The sequence below is a fragment of the Eucyclogobius newberryi genome, unplaced genomic scaffold (genome assembly GCF_026437365.1).
Source record: "Eucyclogobius newberryi isolate DKJ021-1_F unplaced genomic scaffold, fEucNew1.0.hap1 SCAF_2, whole genome shotgun sequence".
NCBI classification, from domain to species: domain Eukaryota; kingdom Metazoa; phylum Chordata; class Actinopteri; order Gobiiformes; family Gobiidae; genus Eucyclogobius; species Eucyclogobius newberryi.
The window spans coordinates 40,141,841-40,166,528 of record NW_027315834.1 but is presented as its reverse complement, the minus strand read 5'-3'; the positions used below and the strand labels follow the sequence as shown (position 1 = coordinate 40,166,528).

The 24,688-nt window shown below is 40.0% G+C and overlaps 1 protein-coding gene across 1 annotated transcript; it reads right to left on the bottom strand.

Annotated features, from left to right (window-relative positions):
* Positions 1–678: 678 nt before the first annotated feature.
* On the bottom strand, positions 679–23,458 carry dbh (dopamine beta-hydroxylase (dopamine beta-monooxygenase)). The gene is made up of 12 exons (XM_072453914.1): positions 23,065–23,458; positions 19,237–19,383; positions 18,302–18,559; positions 17,190–17,366; positions 11,080–11,182; positions 9,430–9,596; positions 8,622–8,765; positions 5,382–5,420; positions 4,477–4,536; positions 3,384–3,511; positions 2,230–2,389; positions 679–784 (listed from the first exon to the last, which is right to left on the bottom strand). Exons 1-12 carry the CDS (start codon positions 23,425–23,427, stop codon positions 686–688), a joined length of 1,845 nt encoding a protein of 614 aa, XP_072310015.1. The 5' UTR covers positions 23,428–23,458; the 3' UTR covers positions 679–685.
* Between the last annotated feature and the right edge of the window lie 1,230 nt (positions 23,459–24,688).

Here is a 24,688-nt window from a genome sequence, read left to right as displayed (position 1 = left end):
TCCTTGCATACAAGTACAAAGCCAAGAGAAATGTCTATAACGCATCAGAGTACACTGGAAAAAGTGATGGTCTTAAATAAGATAAATGCTACTTAATTCAAGCATTAACTCTTGATTTGAGTATATTTTTACCCTCTTAAAATAAGTCTGTGTAATCGCTCATTCGTCCAGGAGTGTCCCAATGATACAACTGATTTTTTCTTCAAAGTCTTAAAATTAGATTTGCAAATAGAACAAGCATAAAATGTATTGTTTAAATAAAAATTAATGTGGCATTTTATAATAAGGAAAAGACAAGCATTTTCTCACAAAAATATTCCCCTGCTCAGCACAAAAAAACGGCTTATTTTATTTACGAATCATATTTTAAGTCCGTAAAAATATACTCAACCTGATAAATATTACACAATTCAAGCACTTTATTTATACTAGATGTTATCTAAAAATATTAGTAGTTAATATTAGTTTTTGATATAGATTGGAATGGCTTATGTTTAATGTAACGTTACTTCACTTTCAATCACTCAAGTCAACTCCACAAAACAAGAAACGCCTGAGAAACTCACTTTGCACTTTGTATATTTTCAGAAAGTAAAGAAGGAGAACAGTGAACATTCATAGTCCTAAATGTAAATATTCTACACCAGGTCATGACTTCTCTGTGGACATTTCCCATCAGCACCTTTCAGGGTGCAGCGGTGGGCGGAGCTCGGCCCTCACAGGAATAACGAGGCTTTTGAAGGACGGAGGTCACGACTGGTAAAGTCTGCTTCTCCCAGTCTCCCTGCAACACAGAGAATCAGAAGTTGTGTGTAGCGTTAGCATCAGGTGTCAACTGAATTTTTGAAACGTGTTTGCACATTTCAGTTGTGCAATCTTTGAAATGCATAAAACGGTGGAAGTCAAAGGCATCAAGTACTGAACTGGTCAAACATGGTTGAACTGTAAATACACTAATGAAAGCCAAAATACGACCACTCTTGAATACAGTATACGTTGCTTCAGGATAATTATTCAACAATGCCAAAAATAGAGTAGTACTACCAGTATTACACATGTCACAGTAATGGAGAACACTGGCAACACAGTTTAAATAGATAATGAATAATGGTGTGACTTAAATCTGTTAGTGCTGCTCGTGCTTATGTCAACATGAGTGTGTGCTTAAGTCTATATGTTCTCATGGTTTTCTAATTATGACTTAGTGTGGTGGGATAGCGCCTGTGGTAAATATTTATCATAGTTTTACATACGTGAACTTATTTGTTCACGTATGAATCAAATTACACTTACAACTGACACACTTTTCTGACAGTTTAAACAACCATGCAGCAACAAAAAGTATAAGGGAATATTTACTCTCATCATAATTTTTGCTTCATTTATTTAAATTGTGCCTCCTGTTTTCAGTACGATTGCTTGGTAAGTTGGCAAGGCAAGTTTATTTGCAGAGCACGTTTCGTACACCAGGCAAAGTGCTTCACACAACAGGAAAAATGCATTAAAATCACAAAGAAATGACAGAAATAACAAAACCTTCATTTCTATTCATTCAATATAACATTTTTTCTGACATGAATCATACTTTTTGTCTGTGCTTAGTGATCCACCAGATGGAAAACCAAATCTATTGGCCCACACCGGCAGACACTCTTTCCCATTTATTGCCATTGCCAGCATGACGGGCGTCTCCGGGATGGGCACATCGCTTTTAGATTGATTATTTCCCATGTTTGACCGTCTCTAGACGTCAGCGTGCTATCTGCCTCTGCACTGCACTCTACCTATGTCGTAGTTGCTGCTCATATCCAACCAGGAAGTACATTTAAAAATTTGACAAAAATGATCAAACTGGGGACAACTAGGCAAAATGTTCAGTCAAATCTTAAATCTAATCACTTTCACTACATCTTAGTGTGAAATGTGTAGTCTAACCTGTCAAATGCACTAAAGTCAATCACTCGAGTTAAAGTTTTGACTCATTGTAATGTCAAAGTAAGAACATAGGTTTGTGACTTTCTGTGATTAAGATATTTGCTTTTAATGCCGTCACATCCATCCCATATATAAACCTATAAGGCAATTACTTGTATTTTAAACGATGGAGACATGCCTAAAGATACACAGCGCACCGTCTTTTTCCCCAGACCACTGACGTTAACTAGTCTAAATCCTTCGCTTCTTTAACTTCTTTAACTCATATTAGCGGTGCGTGCTGTGTGCCCTCACCGGAAAGAGCTTGGCGTTGGACTGGTTGCAGTGCATAGTGAACGGTGCCGTGTTGTAGAGGGAATCCAGAACCTCTGCAGTGAACGCGTCCCACTTCAGCTGGTTGTATTGATCCGTCACGTCAGGGTCTCCACACGCGCAGTGGTCATCGCCGTGAAACCTGCCGTAAAAAGGTGGCAGACGGGTTGGAGGACAGTTTGTGGAAAGTATGTTGTCCCCGAAGTCAAAATGAATCCAAAAAAAAAAGGGATACGATTCATTAAGAGAAAAACAGATATCAGGCACTCAAATATATTTTCAGGGATACAGTAAGGCCAGGTTTAGGTCTAGTTTAGTCACATTTTAAGTGGTGTGTGTCAATTAGGGATGTCACAATGTCTGTTTTTATGTTTACGATTATTGTGAGAAAAAACATCACGATTATTCATGATCATTGAGACTGTGACCAAACAACAGTGAAATCTTTCATTTTCTTTCATTCCCCTGGTCTAATGTGTTACTGTTCCTCAATTTTGTGACCGTCTTTACAAAATTGAACTTTCCGAAAGACAAAATAAAGTTAAATGTGACCAAAAACAGCCAGATAAATTACAGTTCTTTACAATTGGTTCTATTTTTTGGGCTGTGTATTGGATAATTTGTCTTTAAAAAATTGTCACAATGATTGTTTTTGGGTTCACGACCTAAATAATCGATTGACCTAATAATCTTGACATCCCTATTGTCAGTACGCAAAAACTCAGACTCAAAGATGAAACAAAACAAAACCTCTTCTTTTTTTCCCCAGTTTTCAAAGCATTTAATAAGATATGATAAGATATTCCTTTATTGTCCACACATGGGGAAATTTCATTGTTGCATCGTAGGTAGATACAGAGGAAAAGGACAGATAACTTATAGAAAGTTTAAAAAAACACTCTTAATAGAAGTGCCTCATTTAATCTTTAAGTGGCTCATTTAATCATAATCAGTGTTTGGGGGGAAACTACTTGAAGAACACTGTTTTCCCTTTAGAGCTTATTATCATCACAAGTTCCTGAAACGCTGTGACGAATGCACAAAACAGAGAAAGCTTAGTCACGGTTGTCAAGGAGGAAAAGGCGTGCGAGTTCAATGAGCATGAAGGGCGTTTTCTAGGCAAATGAGGGAACCACCTGTTGATGAAGTTGAAGTACTTCTGCAGATACGCCGGGTCAACGTGGGTCTTGCACAGTTCCAGCTGAATGCGAGGGTAGTAGTGGATGTAGTTGACACACATCTCGTCCATGATGCCAAATCCTCCCTACGCAAGCAGCAGACATTTAGAGCAAGACTTGACCGGGACCGATGCCGCAGTGCAGTTCGTTTGTACGTCACCGAAGGATTTAACGTGATACGCATGATTCAAAACGCAACGCGAGACAGAAGCGTGCACAACAGGACACGGACGGAGAACTTTATTGCAAGGGCCATGGCGTGTCTAATATTGTAATTGCATGTTTATTGCACGGGCCGGGCGGAAATTTAGAGTGGAGCGAGCCGAGGTGAAAAGTGCACATCAGCGTTTCAGCGAGTCCATTCATCGTGCCATTAGGACAGTGAAAATAAAGTTACCGGTGAAGTACAATAGGATCGTTATGGATTGGATTACAAAGCATTCTTCGGTAATAAAAAGATTGAGGTGAATTTAAGTGGTTTGTCATTTCCAGTGTGTAAGTCGAGTGGAACATATAGTGCTACTACTGGACTCCACAAGACCAAGAGAAGCTGTAATAACTATTATTTCACAAAATTCTATTTAGGAAGACTAATGAAGAAGAATGCTTTATTTATTTCATTTCATTTTATCTATAAAAAGGAGCAGAAAGAAGAGCAATCTTATGTCATCTGCCCCAATGGTACTCAAGCTTGATCTACAGGGAGGAAAGAGTTCTATTTTGGTCTCATCCGACCACATGTCTCTCACAGTGGAAATGCACCTACGATGAAAATGTCAGACCTCCATCATTTCTGAGTGGGAGAACTTGCAAAATCGTAGGGTGTTCAAATAGACCTCACTGTAATTCAAGGTTTGAAGTGGCAAACGTTATGTTTTTAATGTTGAAGTGAGTCTATAGACTCAATACAGAGGTTTGACTAATATAAAATCTAGATTCACTATCATACAGGAAACAGCTGTTTTGATGTGAATTAAAATATTGCCCACAGAAATCAGGTTGTTGAGGGCAAAAGTCTGAATAATGTTCTGTATTAGGTAGATGGACTTACCACTGTGGGCTTGGTCCTGTCTTCTGTGTCGTATGTGCACTTGGTTATTAGGACGTCGCCCTAGAAGCAGACAACAGGGTGAAAAAAGAACAATGGTTAAGGTTTGTGTTAAAGCTGGGGGACTTTTGTGTTGTGATTTGGAAAATTATTTATACTGTAAAAGCAAGACTTTTTTTTTAAAAATAAGTCTATTTTAATAATAATGTATTACATTTTTCGTCAGTCTGGAAATAAGAGCGCTCTGATTGTCAGGAGTCAGGAAAAAAGCTGCTCTTAACTGTGCTAAAATTAATGCATGTGGATTTGAACGACGTGCCAAAGGTTTGTAAGAGCTGAGATCTACTTAAACAGATTCAAATACCTTGTCCTTTCACCCCAGCTTTAAATAACAATTATGATTTTTGTGCAGTTATGACACACACATCTCTTTAGTAATACCTTCATTTCACACAATCTAAAAACCTTAAAAGGCTTAGATGCAAGATTACTTTTTGTCCCAAAGGAAATTTGTCTGGCTACTGCACAATATAACAGATGACACATACATAGGACGGACATCGAGCATGACGTAGACACTAGAACCTGCTCTCTGGCCTGAACGTAGGAGGCTCACGGATAAAGGGAGTTTTTATACCAGTTCAGAATAAAGTTGCAAAAGGATCATAGCTGTTCGTGGCAGTATTTTGAGCATCTTTCCAGCCTTTTCAAATTGCAGTGGCTAGTCTTAATAGGGCACATCTGCTCTTTCACCCGGGACACTATTTTGAGTTTACTGCCTGTCACTATTTCCACTCAATTTGAGCACTCAGACCAAGTTCTCTGGAGCAGCAAGCTGTTCCTCCTCCCGAGGCCTAAACGACTCCTTAACTCTTTAGACTTTAGAAACGTCTGAAGGCGATACTCACTGGTAAAACGTGAACCATCTCCCTCAGACTGCGGATCATCTGTTAAAACATATTGACACACATCAAAGTAGCAGATGTTGAGTCATCTCTGCAGCTTTTTCTCCAACACCAATTCACTTGCATGTAACCGAATCCAAAAATGGTGTCCTGCAGAGCTTTTAAAAGTGTGTTGACAAAAACATTCTAAATTCTGGAATGGAGGCAAAAGAGAAGTGGAACGTCAGGTAATTTTAATGAATAAACTTTGACAAGTCTCAGAATATCACAAATTATGAGAAATCAAGGCGGTTTTGGCAAAGGAAAAACCACAGTCACATGAGAGGAGAGTCCGGTTTATAGACTTTTGTTATATTATATAAATATCTGTTTATTTATTAGGAGGTTCTGACGGACACTTTGCATTTTTGATGAAGGCAAAAATCCTTGTTAAAATGTTTTATTAAATGATATATTACATATTCAACAACAAAAAATATCCTTTAGTGAAGCTCAAATACAATTATAAGGTCATAATTAATGAATTCTTCATTTGTAATTGAAAAAATAACAGACATTTCCCTGCTGGAAATTTAAAATGACTTTGCTTTGCTATAAAGACATAAAACCATTAGTATTTAGATCTGATGTCAATTAATCAGTGAAATTGTGTTATGGTTTACTTTATTTTTTGATGACAAAGCCTTTTTAAGGGACTATATGAACTCATATTTAACTTAAGCATTCATTTTAATTCAACCTCATCTCTCTTTATCACAAAGACCTCTAAAAGTGTCTGTTCATCGATTTACTCGGTCCTAAAATCACCTGTTTCTGAAAATATAATAAAGCCAATTTCAATGCAAGATGGCTTCATTCTGCAGTTTCATTCCTCACAGTAATTTTACTGGCAATTTATTCCGCTAAACAAAACACTGCTGTCCCCCACGGGCGTGCCATGATTATTGACAGGCGCTAATAGGATTGGGGGATGGTTTTGAAAACATCTTTACACGCCCAATGAGACAGTGAGCTGCACACCACCAGGTACACTTACATTAGAGAGCCATCAATAGTGAAACAGATTGTATCAGCCGGCAGGACAGATGTCTCTCTCAGTTTTGTGTGTGTGTGTGTGCGTGTCGTGCATGTGTGCGTGCGTGTGTGCGTGCGTGTGTGCGTGTGCGTGTGTGCGTGTGCGTGTGCGTGTCGTGCATGTGTGCGTGCGTGTGTGCGTGCGTGTGTGTGTGTGCGTGTGCGTGTGTGCGTGTGCGTGTCGTGCATGTGTGCGTGCGTGTGTGCGTGCGTGTGTGTGCGTGTGCGTGTCGTGCATGTGTGCGTGTGTGCGTGCGTGCGTGTGTGCGTGTGTGCGTGTGTGTGTGTGCGTGTGCGTGTCGTGCATGCGTGTCGTGCATGTGTGCGTGTGTGTGTGCGTGTCGTGCATGCGTGTCGTGCATGTGTGCGTGCGTGCGTGCGTGCGTGTGCGTGTCGTGCATGTGTGCGTGCGTGTGTGCGTGCGTGCGTGTGTGCGTGCGTGTGCGTGTGTGCGTGTGCGTGTGCGTGTCGTGCATGTGTGCGTGCGTGTGTGCGTGCGTGCGTGTGTGCGTGCGTGTGTGTGTGTGCGTGTGCGTGTCGTGCATGCGTGTCGTGCATGTGTGCGTGTGTGTGTGTGCGTGTCGTGCATGCGTGTCGTGCATGTGTGCGTGTGTGCGTGCGTGCGTGCGTGTGTGCGTGCGTGCGTGCGCGTGTGCGTGTGCGTGTGCGTGTCGTGCATGTGTGCGTGCGTGTGTGCGTGCGTGCGTGTGTGCGTGCGTGTGTGCGTGCGTGCGTGTGTGCGTGCGTGTGTGTGTGCGTGTGTGCGCGTGCAACAGCCTCTGGTGATTGTGCATAAATAAAACATAGCAGATGTTGGACGCGGCCTCCAAACAACATTACGGTACTTGTCAGTTTTGATCCCGGGTCGACAGGGAGATTTGTTGTTGTCGTCCTGACGCCATAACTGCTGTTACTCATGACAGCGTTTGCAGGACAAAGGCTTTAGTCAGTGGTGTGTTTTCTCTGGCTATGATTTACTGTAAGTTCATAAGTGACTTTGAGGCAGTATTGTCTCAAGATGAAGGATGGAGTGTTCTGGAAAGGTAGTTTGGCAGTGTTTAGTGGAGTTAAGTAGAAGCTGGCGTATGCATTTTGGCAGTGTTAAAAAAAAAGTAATTTATGTGGATTTTTATGATGATCAAATTAGCCCATAAATACTTTTGTAAACTTCTACTGCAGCATTAACCCTCAGATCTTGCTGCTATTAGTGGAAAGTGCAGGTTTTCCATGTTTTTCTAATTATTCAAAATATGTATTATCGTCTTAGATTAGTTCAGTTGTCAGTTTATTGAAAAAAAGTTGAGAACAAACTGGAAAAAACTTGTAAAGTTTCATTACGCATTACGACATGGCGTCTTAGGAGGTGCATTAAAACTGTAACGCACCGATCCAAGTTGTTTAATGTGTTTGTACCTTGGCCCAAAACCTGCTCACTGTCTATAAAAGTCGAAAATATTAGTTATTTCTGTGTTATACATGAAGCTAGTTCCCTCGCAGATTGCCACAGAGCAGTGATACTGAATGTGATTTAACTGTTGCCGGAACTACTTGTGTTTTATGTCAGTTATCGCCGTTTTAGTTGAAGCTAGTCCCTCCTAACAGTAATTTACTTTTTTAACCTGTTGTTATTGTGATGTCCACAGCGTAGTGATATAGAATGTGATTTAACTGTTGCCGGAACTACTTGTGTTTTCTGTCAGTTATCGCCGTTTTAGTAGAAGCTAGTCCCTCCTAACAGTAGTTGATTTGGTGATGTCCACAGCGTAGTGATATAGAATGTGATTAACTGCTGCCGGAACTACCTCTGCTGTTATACAAAAGTTAGCATTAGCATGGTATAATACAAGTATGTTTTAGTAAACCTGTATTATGTACTTTAAAGTAAAACATCTTTGTGTTTTCCAAGTTTTTGGTTCTTACATTTTCTAGCTGAACTGCTTCAATGTGGTGCCAACTTGGACTCCAGAGTAAGTAACTAAGCAATCTCATTATCTGACAACTTAATCAAGACAAAGAAGTGGTGTGCCCCGAATGTCAAAGTGAAAATAATACACACGCACGTACATTACTTGCAACTCCACAGCCTTTTTGACCACATTATTATTGTTTCCTTCACCTCACGTTCGCTCAGAGAAGGAACATCTGAAAGGAGAAAGTCGACACACAAACCTGATAATGTGCACTGAAGTGTGGATCCTGTGCGAGCACCTCCACTTCCCTGCCTCCTCGAATCAGCATGGTCCTGATCGCACGCCCTGCTAAGTGCGTGTGCAGCTGAGAGGCAAACACGTAGATCCCCTGTGTAGGTAAAGCCTGGACACACACAGAACATTTAGCAAACATCGCCGTAAACATTGTTATATCTTGGACTATCTCCGAGAACAACAGTTAGAGTCCAACAGAAACGTAACGCAAATGTGGTCGGTTTTAGATGTAATAATTGTATTTTATTTTATCTTTATTTTTCCCCTCCATTCCTTATTAGGAAATGAGAGGTTTTGTCTATAGGAGTTTTTGTTTATAAGAGTTTTTGTTTTATAAGAGTTCTTCTATTAAGAGTGTTTTTTAATCTTCCTATAAGTTATCTTTCCTCTGTATCTACCTGCGTTGCAACAATGAAATTTCCCCATGTGTGGACAATAAAGGAATATCTTATCTTATCTTAAACTACAATTAAATTCCCACAAACATAATAACTTTTCCGTACCACAATTGTAAAAACAAATGCCCACAAATAACTAAAGGAAAAACATACTTAATGATGTTAATACATCATCCAAAACACACCAAATCCCATAAATAAGCATATATAACATATTTTAAACCACTTTTGTTGCTTCAGATGACTACATTAAAACCCTTTTTTATGACATACTCGATATTTCAATTTTGCATATCGTCAAAACAATTCACAATATTATCTAAATGTCACTGGGCAGGTCCGCCTCATATATCATTATTATCATAGAGCACTCACAGTCTGGGTGCATTTGGAGGTGCAGTAGCCGCTCAGGTCGAAGGCGTGCTGTCCGGGGGGCACGGCCATGATGGGGGTGTAGACCAGACCCAGCTCCATGATCCCGGCGTCGTACCTCCTCAGACTGGGAGTGTAGTGTAGTCTGATCCCTGAGGAGTCTCGACGACCTGCACGAGACCAACCAACGTGTCATCGGATTAGTTTTGTATTAAGGGAGGCACTAGCTCAAGCGGTAGAGCGCCCGGCCACTGACCCAAACTGCTGTTGTGTCCTTGGGCAAGACACTTAACCCATCTACTGGCATATGAGCGTGTGCAGTGTGTGACTGGGCGGATGTTTCTGAGTGCTCGATGGTGGTTGAAAAGCAGATCATTTAGTATTCAACACAAGAGCTTTCATATTATATCTATAGGGTTCAGACCGTTGCCATAGCAATTTACAGTTTAAAACAAAACATTGAATTGAATGGTAAAAATGCTGCGTTCCTGGCAACCGGGAACGCAGCAGTTTTTTATTTACTTTAAACATTACGTCTATAGAGTTCCGACCTCCGAGCGTTCAAGCTAAATTGACTTTTATATAAACAATATGGCTAAAAATAAACAATGTAAACATTTAATCAGTTTTTGTGGTCACTATCTTTGTTGTAATTTGTCCCAGTTGATCTGGTATGTGGAGTGGAAGTCCCTCGACCAGCTCATACTTCACAAGAAGGCGTCGGAGCGGCTTTTCAGAGCATTTTTTCAAGCCGGAGGTGGGAAATATCTCAGTTACCATTTGCCAGCAATGCACCAAAAGTCCTCAAAGTGTCGCATATAACATGAAGCTAAAAAACATGACTATAAACAGAGCTTTCAACTTTCAGCACTGGACAGCAACATTTCTAAATCCCACTACCAGAAATGATGGTTTGATAATGTAATGATGACCATAAATGTCAAACTATTGGAACTGTGAGTGTATTCATTTACTCAAACATTACAATATGTTCACATCGGTTTATATTGATCACAAACTCCGGACAGTAATGATAAAGTTTGAATATACTTGATGTCAGATGAAACTGGTGTGCGGTTGGTATTGTCCATCTGCTGTTGGTTAGTGTGTGTGTTCATGCAGACTTAACGACATGGACTCCATTTGCATTTATTCAACAAACTTGTACAGAACTGTGGAAGTTCAGAGCATAGAAATATTGTTCATTTAAAAGGACCTGATTTTGAGTCAGGAACATGTTTGAGTTGGACATGTTAGCCCCGCCCACTTGGTATCTTTCTGCCACTTTGATATTTAAACTGATATGTACTAAATACTTCTCATATGGTTTGAGGGGATATTTTTAAGCATGTTCATGGTGACTTTCTGTGTAAAGATCTTGAATCCAAGATCTGTCTTTGAGCAAACAGAAGTATATGTATAAAATCCACACGAAAATTGAAGATGCTTTAACAGTACAATTAAGGTACTTCAAAAAATGTATTTTGATAGATTTTTCTATTTGCTACTTATAGGAATGCAGACTCTGTGTTCTCGTGTGAAGATACACCCGAGGCGCCTCAACAGGAGTTAAAGAACCCTGCTGTGTGTTCGGGGAGTAGTTAACATGAAGTGTGTGTGTGTGTGTGTTTGTGTGTGTGTGTGTGTGTGTACCGCGGAGGATGAGAGGGTTGTGGTAGTGGACTTCAAGGCGGAGGAACCTGGAACCTTCTACTCCACCGATGGGCAGACCTGCATCCGGAGGGTAGTAGAAAGGCTGTGGGGACAAACACATGGAGTTATGCACATTATCTTGCTTTTTTTTCTCTGTGTCCTGGTTTTATTTTTAATTTTTTATAGTTTTTGCAACACTTTAGAAGAATCCAAAAGCTATCCACAGTGCTGTTAGCCCACATCTTCTCGTGATCTACGGTCATTTTTCAATCTGATCGGACACATTTCACTAAAACCTGGTAAACATTAGATTCAAAATGTTACTTCCTGGTTGGACATGAGCAGTAGACGTGGCATAGGTAATTCCACAACTGTTACCTAGCAACCACACTGTAAACAAAATCAAAATCCATATAAATCACATAATAGTTATGATAATACAAATATTAATGCCTGAGAACATCTTTTTTTTGTTAATTTATGGTTTGAACTGTCGGAATAATGTGTCAGTTGTGTGTAAATATTTTCTGCATTTTGGACAGAATGTCGCTTATTGATGACTAATTTAAAACTCAGCTCTACTTCCTGCCATTTTCAACTGAATTTTTTTTTCCTGCCACCTGACTGATGTAAAACTATGATAAATGTACACCAGAAGGACTATCCCGCCACAGAAAGTAATAATTAGAAAAGCATGAGAAGTAGCTAAGGATCAGTCGGATGGAAAGTAAAGTCTCCCTGCGTTGCCATAACACTGTGTTAATGCCTGATTTGGTCTGGGCACAGAAGCTGAGCAGGACAGGACCAGGACCAGGGAGTTGTTAGTAAATGCCCGATGTCACATTTGGCTCTCATAGACACTTCGCTCCTCGAGGAGGTCAGAGGGGTCTATGGGCATGTTCTTTTTATCGTTGTTTTCTAAAATGTTTGCAGATTGGATTTTTATTATGTGAAGCACATTTTCACAGTGAATTTAATATATTATTTATTACTATTTATTATTATTATTATTATTATTATTATTAGGCCCGAGCGCCACAAGCTGGCGAGAGGCCTATTAATCTCGTAAGGCCGTGCGAAGCACGGCTGCGAAAGTGCGCACGTAGTGCGCACGAAATCGAGCGCGAAGCGCTCGCCCACTTCCAAACACTCACTAACGCACTCCTTCACTCATGCACGCCCCGTGCATACCAATTAGTAGTAGGAAAATGGAACATTACCGTTGTAAACGGGCGAAGCCCGTGCAAAAGTGCGCACTAAACGAGCACTTTACATTGAGATGATCCCCATATAAAGCACTCATTTGCGCTAAGTACCTCACGAATACGTTCCCCATCTCTTGCATGTTCCGTGCATATAAGCATGTAATGCAAAAAATGAACATTATTACTGTATAGAGGGCCAAAAACACAAAGTGGGCGGAGGTAGGAAAGCGCGAGCGCTTTCCGAAAATGTATAGTTTATGATATTTGGAAAATGGGAAACATTGTTTTCGTATCGGAATATTATTCTTTCTTTCTTTCTTTCTTCTTCTCGGGACCAACCCCCCTATTTTTCACCCAGTGAACATTGACGAAAAGTCACAAAAATTTGCACACCTCTAAAAATCGTGCCTCTCTACATTCTGGCTATTTCCCTTTTCTAAAATAAAAAAAATTGGCGCGTCAGCGCCCCCAAATGTACCAAAAATGCATTGAGAGATGGGAAATGACCCAAAAAAAATCTGATCGTAGAATCATGAAATTTGGCGCAGAGGTAGATGGTGACAAGAGAAGTAAAAAATATTATTACGGCAACGCCGTCCGCCCAACCAAATGTCGGCCATATTGCTTCAAAAATGGCTAAACATGACTTCAGAGTTTTTCCAAACGTCGTACTTTTACGAACTCCTCCCAGGGCGTTGGCCCTAAAAAGCTGAAATTTGGTGAAAATGTTACTGAGGAGAGGGACATCAAAAGTTATCCAAATTACATTGATACCTGTCACGGTCTCTGTGCGGCGAAGCCGCAAACTGTAGCAAGAATTTCAGAAATCTCCCAAATTTAACATTTCTGCCGTTTGCGCAGATAAAGTCCGAATTGCGTCAAATTAGAATCAGTTGTTAAACTCTTTGCCCCACAGCGCCCCCTACAGATTTTATATGAAGGTTAAATATTTAGTTTTGCGAAATTATATGAAATTTGACACACAACTCAATTTTGGCATCCCCATCAAAAAAGTCAATGAGACCCATGTCATAATTGTTATGGCGTTGCTGTAACAATGACCGAAACCTTCCATGTTATTCCAATGGGGAAATCGCCAGAACATGTTTACACTTTAGACTTTCACAAACTCCTCTTAGGGCGTCAGCCCTATTAACCTGAAATTGGGTGAGACTCATCTTCAGGGGTGGACCATCAAAAGTTATCCACATTTTTATTCAAAGAGTCACGGTGTCTGTGCGGCAAAGCCGCACATTTTGCCAAGAATTCAAAATAAAATTGCTTTTTGATGGTAAAACAAAGGGGAGAAGATGTGACAGCGTCACAGATTCAGCAGTAGGCGTAATAAAAGGACAATTGGGGCGCGTTAGCGCCCCCTCCTCTTGCGGCGTGGCGGCGGCGTAGCGAGGGCCGATCATTGCCGCTTGCGGCTATATTTATTATTATTATTATTATAGTGCAAATTTGCAACTATAGGGATGGGACAATAAACAATCACATTATTATCTCAATGAAAAGGGTAGAAACGTTCGTGGCACGTTATATAATCGTGATAATTGCCAGCAAAGATAATCATTATCATTATACCACCAAAATGTGAAGGACAAAGATATAATGCATGATGCAAAAATATAAATTTTAGTCTGCCAAACATGAACACATGGCAGATGAAAATACCAAGGCATTTTGACGGGTTAAAGTTAGAAAGCCTTTATTTAAACATGGCTTATTTAATTCAAAAATGCACCGACGCGTTTCAGCTCTGCCCAGCCTTCCTCAGGGCGCATGTACATTTTAACTTCAACCTGTCAGAGTGCCTTGGTTTTTTACTCTGCCACGTGTTCATCTCTGGCAGACTTTGTATTTGTGCAACAAAGGAATCCACCCGCCATCTCCAAAGAGCACCTGGTTCCCATTTAAAACACATTCACATCCATGATGCACTCCCCAATGTAAATATAATTATTGTCATGATGATCATAATACAATATTTCAATATTATCCATGCCTATTTGCAGCCCTACTTTCATCAGTCTGCCCCAGGGCAGCTGTGGCTACGAGGCACCACGAAGAATGAATTGAATAAATAAGGCACAAAACTGAAAACTGTTTGGAAAAGCTGCATTTAAGACTTAATGCAGAGTTTCCTAATTCTTACATGAAACATTTCTCTGTAACTTTAAACAACGAGCCATTTTAAGCTGAACCCAACCTTCAAACTTCTCTTGTTCCCAGCACAAAAGACTTGTAACTCCACTGGACACTTGGATTCTAAAAATAAAGGAAAGGCTTCTTGCAAACTCTCAACCACCCACAGAGCAAAAAACTGTGAAACTGAAACGGAAAGATTATTACATGGAGAAAACTGTGTCAGTGTTGTTTTATTTTTATATCTTCAGGCTTCCAAGAACTGGAACATATCTATTGATTGGGTCTAAACCGAGGACAAAGATTTCCTCCTGTTGTGTTTCACATTGATTAACCCTATACTGTACCTTGATGCTTGAACTCTTTGTATCGTCTCACATATTTTGATGATTGCAACGCCACAATCTATCTATATTCAATGTCTTACCTGTCCATAATTGGATTTTCCACACTTATTGATCTGCTGTGTATTAAGTTTGAATTTGTGGTCTGTCTACCCACATCTTGTTACAGCATTCTAGTGTCATAGTAAAGCTTTAAAACTGAAGTCACTTTTTACGCAGATACAACTGTTGCCCCAGCGTATTAAATCTCCACACCTTCACATTGACAGTGTTATGCATTATTGATATCTTTTTCTTCTTTTTGCATCTCCCTCCTCAGCCTTGTTCTCGTGTTTTGATACAGTGCCACGCTCTATAAAACAACACTATTAAGAGGTGATGAAAGAGGACTGAATATTTCCCACCTAATCTTGTCTTCGTGGCTCGTGGTGCACAGAAGGCGGCACCCGTTTTTTTTGTTTTGTTTGCCAGGCAGATAATCCTCTGAGAGAGAGAGTGGTCGGACTGTGATACTGTGGGGAGAGCGGGGAAGAAATATGGTGACAGGAGCATCGTTCCCCCATCGCCTTTGCTTTATGTGGCTGTAGCAGGCTGTAGGGAATGGACAGTCTGTACCCTCAGACCACCAGGTTGAGAGTACAGTTACTCATATGGGCATTATCACAGTGCATAAGACAAGTTTCTAATTGTGTCTTATATGTCTAAATACAACCTGTGGTAAATATTTATCATAGAAATGCTTCAGTTGTAGTCATTTGGACAGTGTTTTAGAAAAACAAGACGTTTCATCCAAGAGTTTTTCTCAATCAAGAGCTGAATCTTTTTTACAATGGATCACTCCTGGATGAATGCGGGATTACACTGACTCATTTATCATAGTTTCACTATGTCAGTCATGTTGCAGAAAGGAAATTAAAAACACATAAAGTACAGCAAAGCTGACTTCTAAAACTGAATCCTTCTGTCTATGTCATCAATGAGGGACATTTCATCCGAAATCCAATGACATTTTACACTCGACGGACACATTTATCTGACAGATTAAATAATCATTTACCGGTAACAGAAAAAAGGTGTTCTCAGGACTTACGGTAATCAAACTACTATGACACAAATGACACAACTATTGTGTCATTTATATGGATTTTGACCCTTGTTTACTGTATGGTTTCTAGGTAATGTGGAATTACTTTAACCTCACATCTACTGCTCATGTCTAACCAGGAAGTAAGTTTAGAAACTTGACCAAAATGGTCAAACTTGAGGAAAATATACACTTTTTTTGTAACATTTAACTTATAATTAATCATATTCACTATGTTTTAGTGAAATGTGCGATCTAATCTGTCATATTTCCCATTTAAAATGACATGATAACATTAGGCGTCTTTCCGTGGTCAAAGCAACGTGCAGCCTTTGGTTTCCAGGACAACACACACAACAGCCCTCTCATTAAAGGTGCACTATGTGACATGTGGTGTAATACCTGAAAAACATGTATTCTTACTGTAAGCAGGATCACCTCTCCACACGTCTGACCTGTAACTTGGTGGAACCACCTGCTTGTCTCCATGGAGATGCTTAAAGGCAAAGCAGGTCTAGAAAGTCTTGGGGGGATTTTTATAAATGCTTGTGTACGTTTTCAAGTGGTGAACTCATTTAGAAATAGGGATGTCACTAGTGATATCAGTGAGATGAGCTCATTGTGAGAAGAAACATAACAATTTTATGATGATTCACAATTGTTGGCTACGACCAAACAGCAGCGAATGCCTTCATTTGCTTTATTTCACAAGTATTACCCTTTCTCACTAGCTTTATGAAATCAAACATTCTGAATGAAAAAGTAATGATATTAAACAGCCAGAGGAAGAAATACTTAACATGACGTTTTTCGGATATGGACTGAGCTGAAATGCCATGGCAATTATATTTTAGTGATTACGATTATATTGCGACCCGAATAATCGCACTTATCAATAAACAGAATAATGACTAACATCCATATTTAGAAAGCAATCATTCAGTAGATTTCAAGGCCATAGCATCCACGCCGAATACTCACTAAATGTTCCTTTTTGACGTCATCTCTGTCAAATCTTAAAGCGTATATGTGGGCCTTTTATATAACGTTTTAATGCGTTTGCTGCAGTGCTTCCCACTTTCAAAGTCGTAGCTCTTAATAGACCTGTTGGGTGGGATCGCCTTTTACAAGGTTTCCTCTGCGCTGCTGCTTATTATTGAAGAAGGAGTTTTGTTGACGTCTTCTCATGGCCGTAATGCGAAAGCCTCTAACGTAGACACCGGAATACAAGTTATTTATTTTACGGGCCGTACGTGCATCAGGGGAATGCTTCTGGGTTAACGGCAGTAATCTGGACGGGCGTGTCTGTGATTGGGTAAAAGTACAGACCTCTGCTCCCATGGCCCAGGCCGCCAGAACGTGTCGGCAGGAGTTGAGCTTCTTGGGCTTCATCTTGTCGTCGCAGGAGCCGCTGTAGTTGGGCACCTCATGCTCTGCCGGGTCACACTCAAACACCTCCATATGATGCACCACGACTTCGTTTCCCGCCGTGATCATGGGCTCGTACTGACACGGACAAAGCAGGCGGGAATCAAGATAAGCGATGGATAATAGTTTTACGCATGTTTTTCCTCCTACAGGTAAAGCGGAGTTGTTCTATCAGACTCGTGCAGGATGTGTGGATGGTTTGGCATTCACCATCACAATATGGATTAATAAAGAAAGGAAACTGTATCATTTGGTGCTGTCATTGTAGTTGTCTATAGTTGTCATGAGCGGCAATAGAAGAATTCCGTAGAAGAAAAAAACATATATAAGTTGCACTGGAGTATGAAATGCGGTTTCAAGTGTGAAAATAACAAATAATATCAAGTCGCTCCAGAGTATAAGTATATATGTTTAAGTGCATATATATTTCAAAGCTACAACTATACAACTACTTGCATTTGCAGTCATTTCTACAAATACAACAACAATATCAGGCTTTTACTCCACAAAAAAATGAATAATAATATACAAACATCTTCAGTAAAATGGTGTTACTTTCTATGGCAATATTAATTAATTGAATGGAATTAATTTACGGGTGTACTCACTACTTCCTTCCAAGTCGGGATATTACGATATCAATAGATATAGAAGATGGAACAATCATTTTTGGGGCTCAATATTTATCGTGTGTACTTTTTATTTGTACTAGAATACGACTTGAGCAGTAGGTGGCTGAATTAATGACTTCATAATGACACAAACGGAGCTAAATGAATTCATTCTTCTATTTACAGTATTTATTCTAGCTCATGTTTTTTATATACATCTTGTACATTTAGTTTTATCCCAAATTAGTTTCTATATTTTAGTATATAGTCCATATTTTCTTAACACTTCAAAATGTATTATTGTAACAGTACTTCCTCCTCTAACTCAAACTCACATATACTATTAATATGACTTGTCATTTATGTAATTATAATGTAGGAGATGAGAACAGTGGGTTTTACCATCACAATGTGGTTCTTGGGCATGTTCTCGGGCAGCTTCTGTATAAAGCACCAGTAGGTGGTCTCCTGACTGGGAATGATGACATTGGGGGAGAGCACATCCAGGGTGCTGACGTCGGGGGGCAGGGTGGGGGGTCTGTTGTCTGGGCGAAGCAGCACCACCCTCTGTAGCCCCGTCTCTATCCGCGACAAGTTCAACTGCTCCAGAGACGCCAGCGGTTTGTCCAGGAATCCATAGATGAAGTGCACCGTTCCATCCTGATCGAACGACATGAAAATCATTATAATTAGTGTCTTTTGAGAAAGCCAGGACAACTTTTCATTTTGTTGCCATCATGCTGCGCCGTTCTTTTTGCGTCCCCTGAAAGCATGATCCCACACAAACCATCATCACAATAATGAATGCCTGAGTGGAAATTGTGCTGAACACTATTCTAGGCGCTTTAGATTCACCCATAAAACCATGAAAATGTGATCAGTTCCACAGACGTTTGTCCCAGCACTGCAGCAGAAACATAAAACGACACGGTGGATGTGCTGCTTTTCACGTGGTATTAAATGCTTTATACTTTCAGCAAACTAAAGAAGGTCAACCAAGTCCTGGTTGATCTCTTTCTCAACTGTTCTCACTGTCATTGCTTTCACAGCCCCACATAAGCTTTGATCCTTCAAACATTTACAGAACAGGCCCCTTTCATTTGTCAAGCAGTAAATAACGGCTAATCTCTCTGTAAACCCCCAGTATACAGTGGTGAAGGATAGCTGTTAACGCCTGTGCACCAACCCATAGAACAAATGTCAAAGGTAGTCTTCTGGAGACGTTTCGACTTCCATCCGGTCCATTTTCCTGCACTCCTGGACAAGTTTACTTTTGGTATTTTGGAACCAAGACTAATTTCTACAACAAAATGCCTAGAACAACACCTCCCCCCCACCTCAATAAGGTAGTCCCTGGGGTCACACGTGGCAAAGGGGCGCTTGAACAGGAGGTAGAACCCGTCTGGTCTCTGCTCGGCTCGGATCAGGTCGTAATCCTGCTGTGTGTCCAGGGAGACGCGGCCCTCACTGTCGCTCCACGCGTCCTGGGAACAACAGCACAAATATTCAATGAGAAGTACCGGTAATGGGTCTTGAAAGGTGTACTACGTCATTTGTCTGGTGGGGGGTCTGCTACCTGCTCGTCTCCATGCTTGGAATATCACACAGTTTGGCATTGAACTTGTCATTTATCCGATTATGGGCCAACGGGTGTTTTTAGCGCGAGAACAGACCTTAGAAACGTGCATTCTTACTGTGAGTGCTAATTACAGTCATTATAATTCTATGGCGGCAAGCAGGTGACGCATGTGTATCCTCCACCAGAAAGGTTACATTCAAACAGGCTTTGATTTTTATAATCAAGACTCACGATGACTTTTATGTTGAGTTCTGTGTCTAATTGTGTAATTCAGAGGCATTATGAATATTTTATTATTAGCGTATTTTCCGGACTATACGCTTTTTTGTAGTTTTGGCCGGGGTGCGACTTATACTTATATTTATACTTATATACTTATACTCCGGAGCGACTAATACGTGATATTATTGGTTATTTTCACACTTGCAACTGCATTTCATACTCCAGTGCAACTTATATATGTTTTTTTTCTTCTCTGTTATGCATTTTTTTTGCGACTTATACTCCAGTGCGACTTATAGTCCGGAAAATATGGTATTACATTTTGGGTGTATTTTTAAACCTTAATGTATGAATTGACAGCGAGAATCTCTCAAGACTGTATTGTGTTTTCTTTTTGCAATATGTGACGTCCTGCTTTATGTAGTAGACCTGAGTGTGGGTAAAAGTATTATTTGTGTGGCTGTATTAAGGCCTGACAAGCGTTTTGGGCAGTTTTGCACATGCTAATATCCTCTAATGAATCCCTGGTGAACCTGAGCTGCTGGTGTGCTGTAAATGCTCCCTCATTAGCAGCGGCTGATAGAATAATCCCGTGTGACTGAGCCATCATAAACAAGCTGCCTGCCACATAGAGCAAAACACAGCAATCTCACGCATCAGGGACCACAAACACACACCCCCATGTTCATTTCTCTTTCAATCTGATCAATTCTGTCTGGACATTAAAGGTGCACTATGCAACCGTTCTCTGGAGTGTTCCACAGCATTAAACTCATCTATGTTGTATTTGTTAAATTACAGATCTTTTTTTATGGTTAAAACATTGAAAAAAAAAGGTAGTCTTACTGTGACCCCAAAGATCTGATGTTTTGGCAATGCCTGCGTGTCACATTTAAACCTTGTAAGCACAATTTATGCCTTCATCAGATTGTGAAGAGACTATTGCAATACACTTTATGTCGGTGTCGCCCAAGCTGCCCTCAATCTCCTCCAACACAACACAACACTTCATAAGCTTCCTGTTTCTTTTAGAATTGACTTTGAAATTGTGCTTTTTGTTTTTCAAGCTCTTTATGGCCTTGTCCCTTCTGACCGAGCTTCTTTCTGTCTGTTCAAACCCCAAGGAGAGCTTTAAGGGCAACAAAGCTTCTGCTGGGGTGATGGAGCTTTCCCTGTCGCTGGCCCCAGACTCTGGGATAAGCTCGAAACATATTTATTCAGACTGGCATTTAACACTCAATGATGTAGTGACACATTATTTTGTACAGTTCGTCTCATTGTTTGCACTGTTAAATGTATTGTATTTAATGCTTTTGTATTGCCTTATTTTTTATTGTAAATTAAACTGTACATTTTGTGGACATATTAAGTCAATTTTTATCTTATAGTAAATCTAAATAGTTTTTCTTTAAGGAAATAATTGCCGTTAAAACAAACCAGTGCAATATAACAAACACATAAATTGACGGCTGGTTTAGCGGTTCTGAACATCTCACTAAATGTTTCTACTGCTTTCAAACAACAACATGCCAGCTGCTGTAGGTAAGAAAAGCCAACTTGCTTTAAAGATGAAAATGGGATTTAATTAAGTTAATTTAAGATAAATCAATTCAAAACCAAATGATGTAATAACCAATAATGATTCTGAACGGACAAAACAAGATAAATAGAACCAAGAATAATCAAAAGAGATGGTGTCCTTTTTGATTTGATATATCTTGCTTGTATTATTGTTCATTCAATCTTTCAATCGTTCCTAGCCTGTGAAATTTGTTTTCTGACAATGGCAATACATTTTTTCTGATTCTGATTGTGAAGCACTTTGGTCACGAGTGTTGTAAAGGTCTTTATGAATAAGGGCTGATTATTGATCCATTGATACATATGTTTAATGCCATTACGTTTCATGTTTAATACAATGAAACATTCCCGGCCACGTCTGATAACGTGTCCATGGAGACAAGCAGGTAATGGACCCTCCAGTAAATGTTATAATGAAAATATAATAAAATCAGCACAGTAACATGTGAAGTTGGTTTACAAGTAGGCTGTATCAAAAGACTATAGTTTATTTCTTGTACATTATCAAGAAATTTATGTTGGAACTGAAATATTTTACTATTATTTGAACCTTAAAAATGCCACGTCCTCAAAACCTTCAAAACAACAGAAGGGAGGCGACTGGAGGCAAAATAAAGTAAACGGCAATTCATTTTCAATGATTAACTGACATAGAATATAAATACTGGTGGTTTTAAGTCCATAACCAGTCCAGCACAAAGTAAAGAACCATTTTAAATATACAGGTGTACGTCAGTTAGTTTGCTTTTCTATTACAAATGATGGAAAAAACTGGCCTAAAAAAATGATATGACCTTCACAAAGAGTATAATTTGTGGTAAAGTATGTAGTATATATGTAAATAAAACGAAAAAAAAAAAAAACATTGTGGAGTCAATATTGTTTGTGAGTGTGTGTCCAGTATTTGTCAAGTAAAACCGATTTTGCCTTCATAAAAAATGCAAACTATTTGTATTTTACATCTGTTTATTGTAATAGATATATTACAATTATAAAAGTGTTTAAACCAGACTCACTCACATGTGTCTGAGTGGTTTGCATCTTCCAAAACTGCATAGATTTATTCATATTTTGTGATATTCTGAGGCTAATCCCAGTTTCTCCATTGAAACCACATATTGTTCCATATCACATCTGCACATTTTTATGTTTTCGTTTCCACACTTTTGAAGGGTTTATAGCACAACACAATTTATAACGTTTTTAGGACTTTTTCACATTCAAAAGGAGATTACATTTAGTTTTAAATTGTAAATCGTTATGCTTACCATCCTAATTTTTTAACCATAGATATGAAAACTAACACTGACCTTACACTGTACCGTTTTATAATGTTACTGTTTTATAATGTTACTGTTTCACTGCGTGTTCTATTGTGATATACATTACCTCAATGTTTTTATTTTAACATTATTATATTAACACAACATTATTTAACTACTTGTTTCTCTCTGTGGCTTTTAGCCTCCTGTTTTATGCAACATTTTAAAGATCTTTTCCCAATAAAACGATGTAATGTTTAGTTTTTAAATTGTTTATTGCCATGGCAACAGGCTTCATTCTTTATCACGGTCTGACGCGGTTAGCTAACCTGTCCTCAAGCCCTAATTTTAACCATATAAACTGTTCTTAACCTTTACACATAACCTCGCAAAGTGGTGTTGGAGCGGCAGGACTGGGTTGAGGATAAAAAAATAAGCTTCTGGATATTCTAATCAATTATTTAAAAAAATGTTCAGACAAATTTGTGTTCAGGTTTACAAGATATTCCAAATGCACTTACCCCAAAGTAGCTTCTGTTCCCACTGTCCCAAAGCACCACCAGGTCGGCGTTGATCAGCTCCCCTCGATCGGACATGCCCAGAACGACCCCGTGGTGCACCTTGTCCACCCTCAGCTCCATGTACACCTCCTGGCTGGCATAGCTGATGTTCCAGGCCAGCTGAAGCTCTCCACTGGGGTCGAGGAGCACGCGAAAGGGCATGGGCAGAGGCGGGATGGCCTGCTCGGGCTGCAGGCTGGAGACGTCCACTGGAGAACCGGGCGCCTGGTACGACGCCACAAGGATGATCGTGAGGGTGGCCAAGGCGGTGAAGTACATGACGGTAATATCTTGGAGTCGAAAGTTCCTGCAGAAAATCCTCATCGTTGTCTGAGGTCTGAGATGCAGCACAAGCCGGTTTTATTTGCAAAGCTGTTGCACGGGTCGAAGTTTTCAAATATTTGCATAAATGATTCTTTCTTCTGTAGACCAACCGCCCAGTGTCCAACTCGCCTGACTGCCTTTTAAAAGACTCCTCCCCGGCCACTTGTCTGCTTTTACCCAGCCCTAATACTATTACATTTGTTGAGGGAAATTGAATTGTATTCTTTAAGCCCTAGGGCCAGCCATGATTCTGCACATCTGCCTTGCCTTAATTGATCCAAGTCGGACCATAGACATCACCAGGGACATCAGGTTCTACTATCCAAACAGCCTGGCTTGCCTCATGTACATTTTTGTGTTATAGTCAGTTTTGCATGTCGTCAGCTGACTTTTGGAGGAGCTAGATTTCGCTCAGTCAACAGGTCGAAAGGTGCTTAATGCATTGGAAGCGTTTTAAACCGGCGCCCCTGGCTGGAAAAGACCTAATCAATGTGTCAATTATGGCCCTCAAAAGGAAGACAGAAACCTGTGAGTGTTGGGCATGTGTCCACCAGCCACAGGGTTAGACAAAGAACATATTGTGTTACTTTAAGCTTCATTTCACCTTAATTTAACCAGCAAAGACAGCAGCACAGATCATAACATGAACGCACATTTAGACAATCACAAGAATTTGTTCCCTAAAAACAGTTCCATCCATCCATCTTCTTCCGCTTATCCGGGGCCAGGTCGCGGGGGCAGCAGTCCAAGCAGGGACTCCCAGACTCCCCCCTCCCCAGACACTTCACCCAACTCCTCCGGGGGGATCCAGAGGCGTTCCCAGGCCAGCCGAGAGACACAGTCCCTCTAGCGTGTCAAAAACTGTTACAAACCGTACATTTAATTTCCAAAACGGTCTGCATTAATTTAAACTGACCAATTAGAATCAGTTCTTTGAGTTTTTACACTTTTTGTAACTTATTCCAGGTTGAGAGTCTATGATATTGAAATGCTACTTAACCAGTAAGATCACAGCCAATACTGTTCATCTGTTTTTTGTTGAAAACATGTTGATGGACAGTACTCTCTGCTATAGGGTAGTGATATGGGGTCGTTATAGGGAAATATACAACATATCCTTGTGTTTGAAAAGTTAGCACACTGTTTGAACGTGACCATTGCAAGAACAGGCTGCTACAAGAAAAAACAGTTAGTATCCTGTTGCTAAACGCTGTGCTGCTTGTTATCTGCTTGTTAGCCTAACACTGATGAACTGATAATT

Coding starts and splice junctions, on each gene's coding strand:
- dbh (XM_072453914.1), bottom strand. CDS start 23,427: ATGAGGATTTTCTGCAGGAACTTTCGACTCCAAGATATTACCGTCATG. Junction 19,384..23,064: donor GGAACAGAAGCTACTTTGGG/GTAAGTGCATTT, acceptor TGTTGTTCCCAG/GACGCGTGGAGCGACAGTGA. Junction 17,367..18,301: donor CCAAGAACCACATTGTGATG/GTAAAACCCACT, acceptor TGTCCGTGTCAG/TACGAGCCCATGATCACGGC.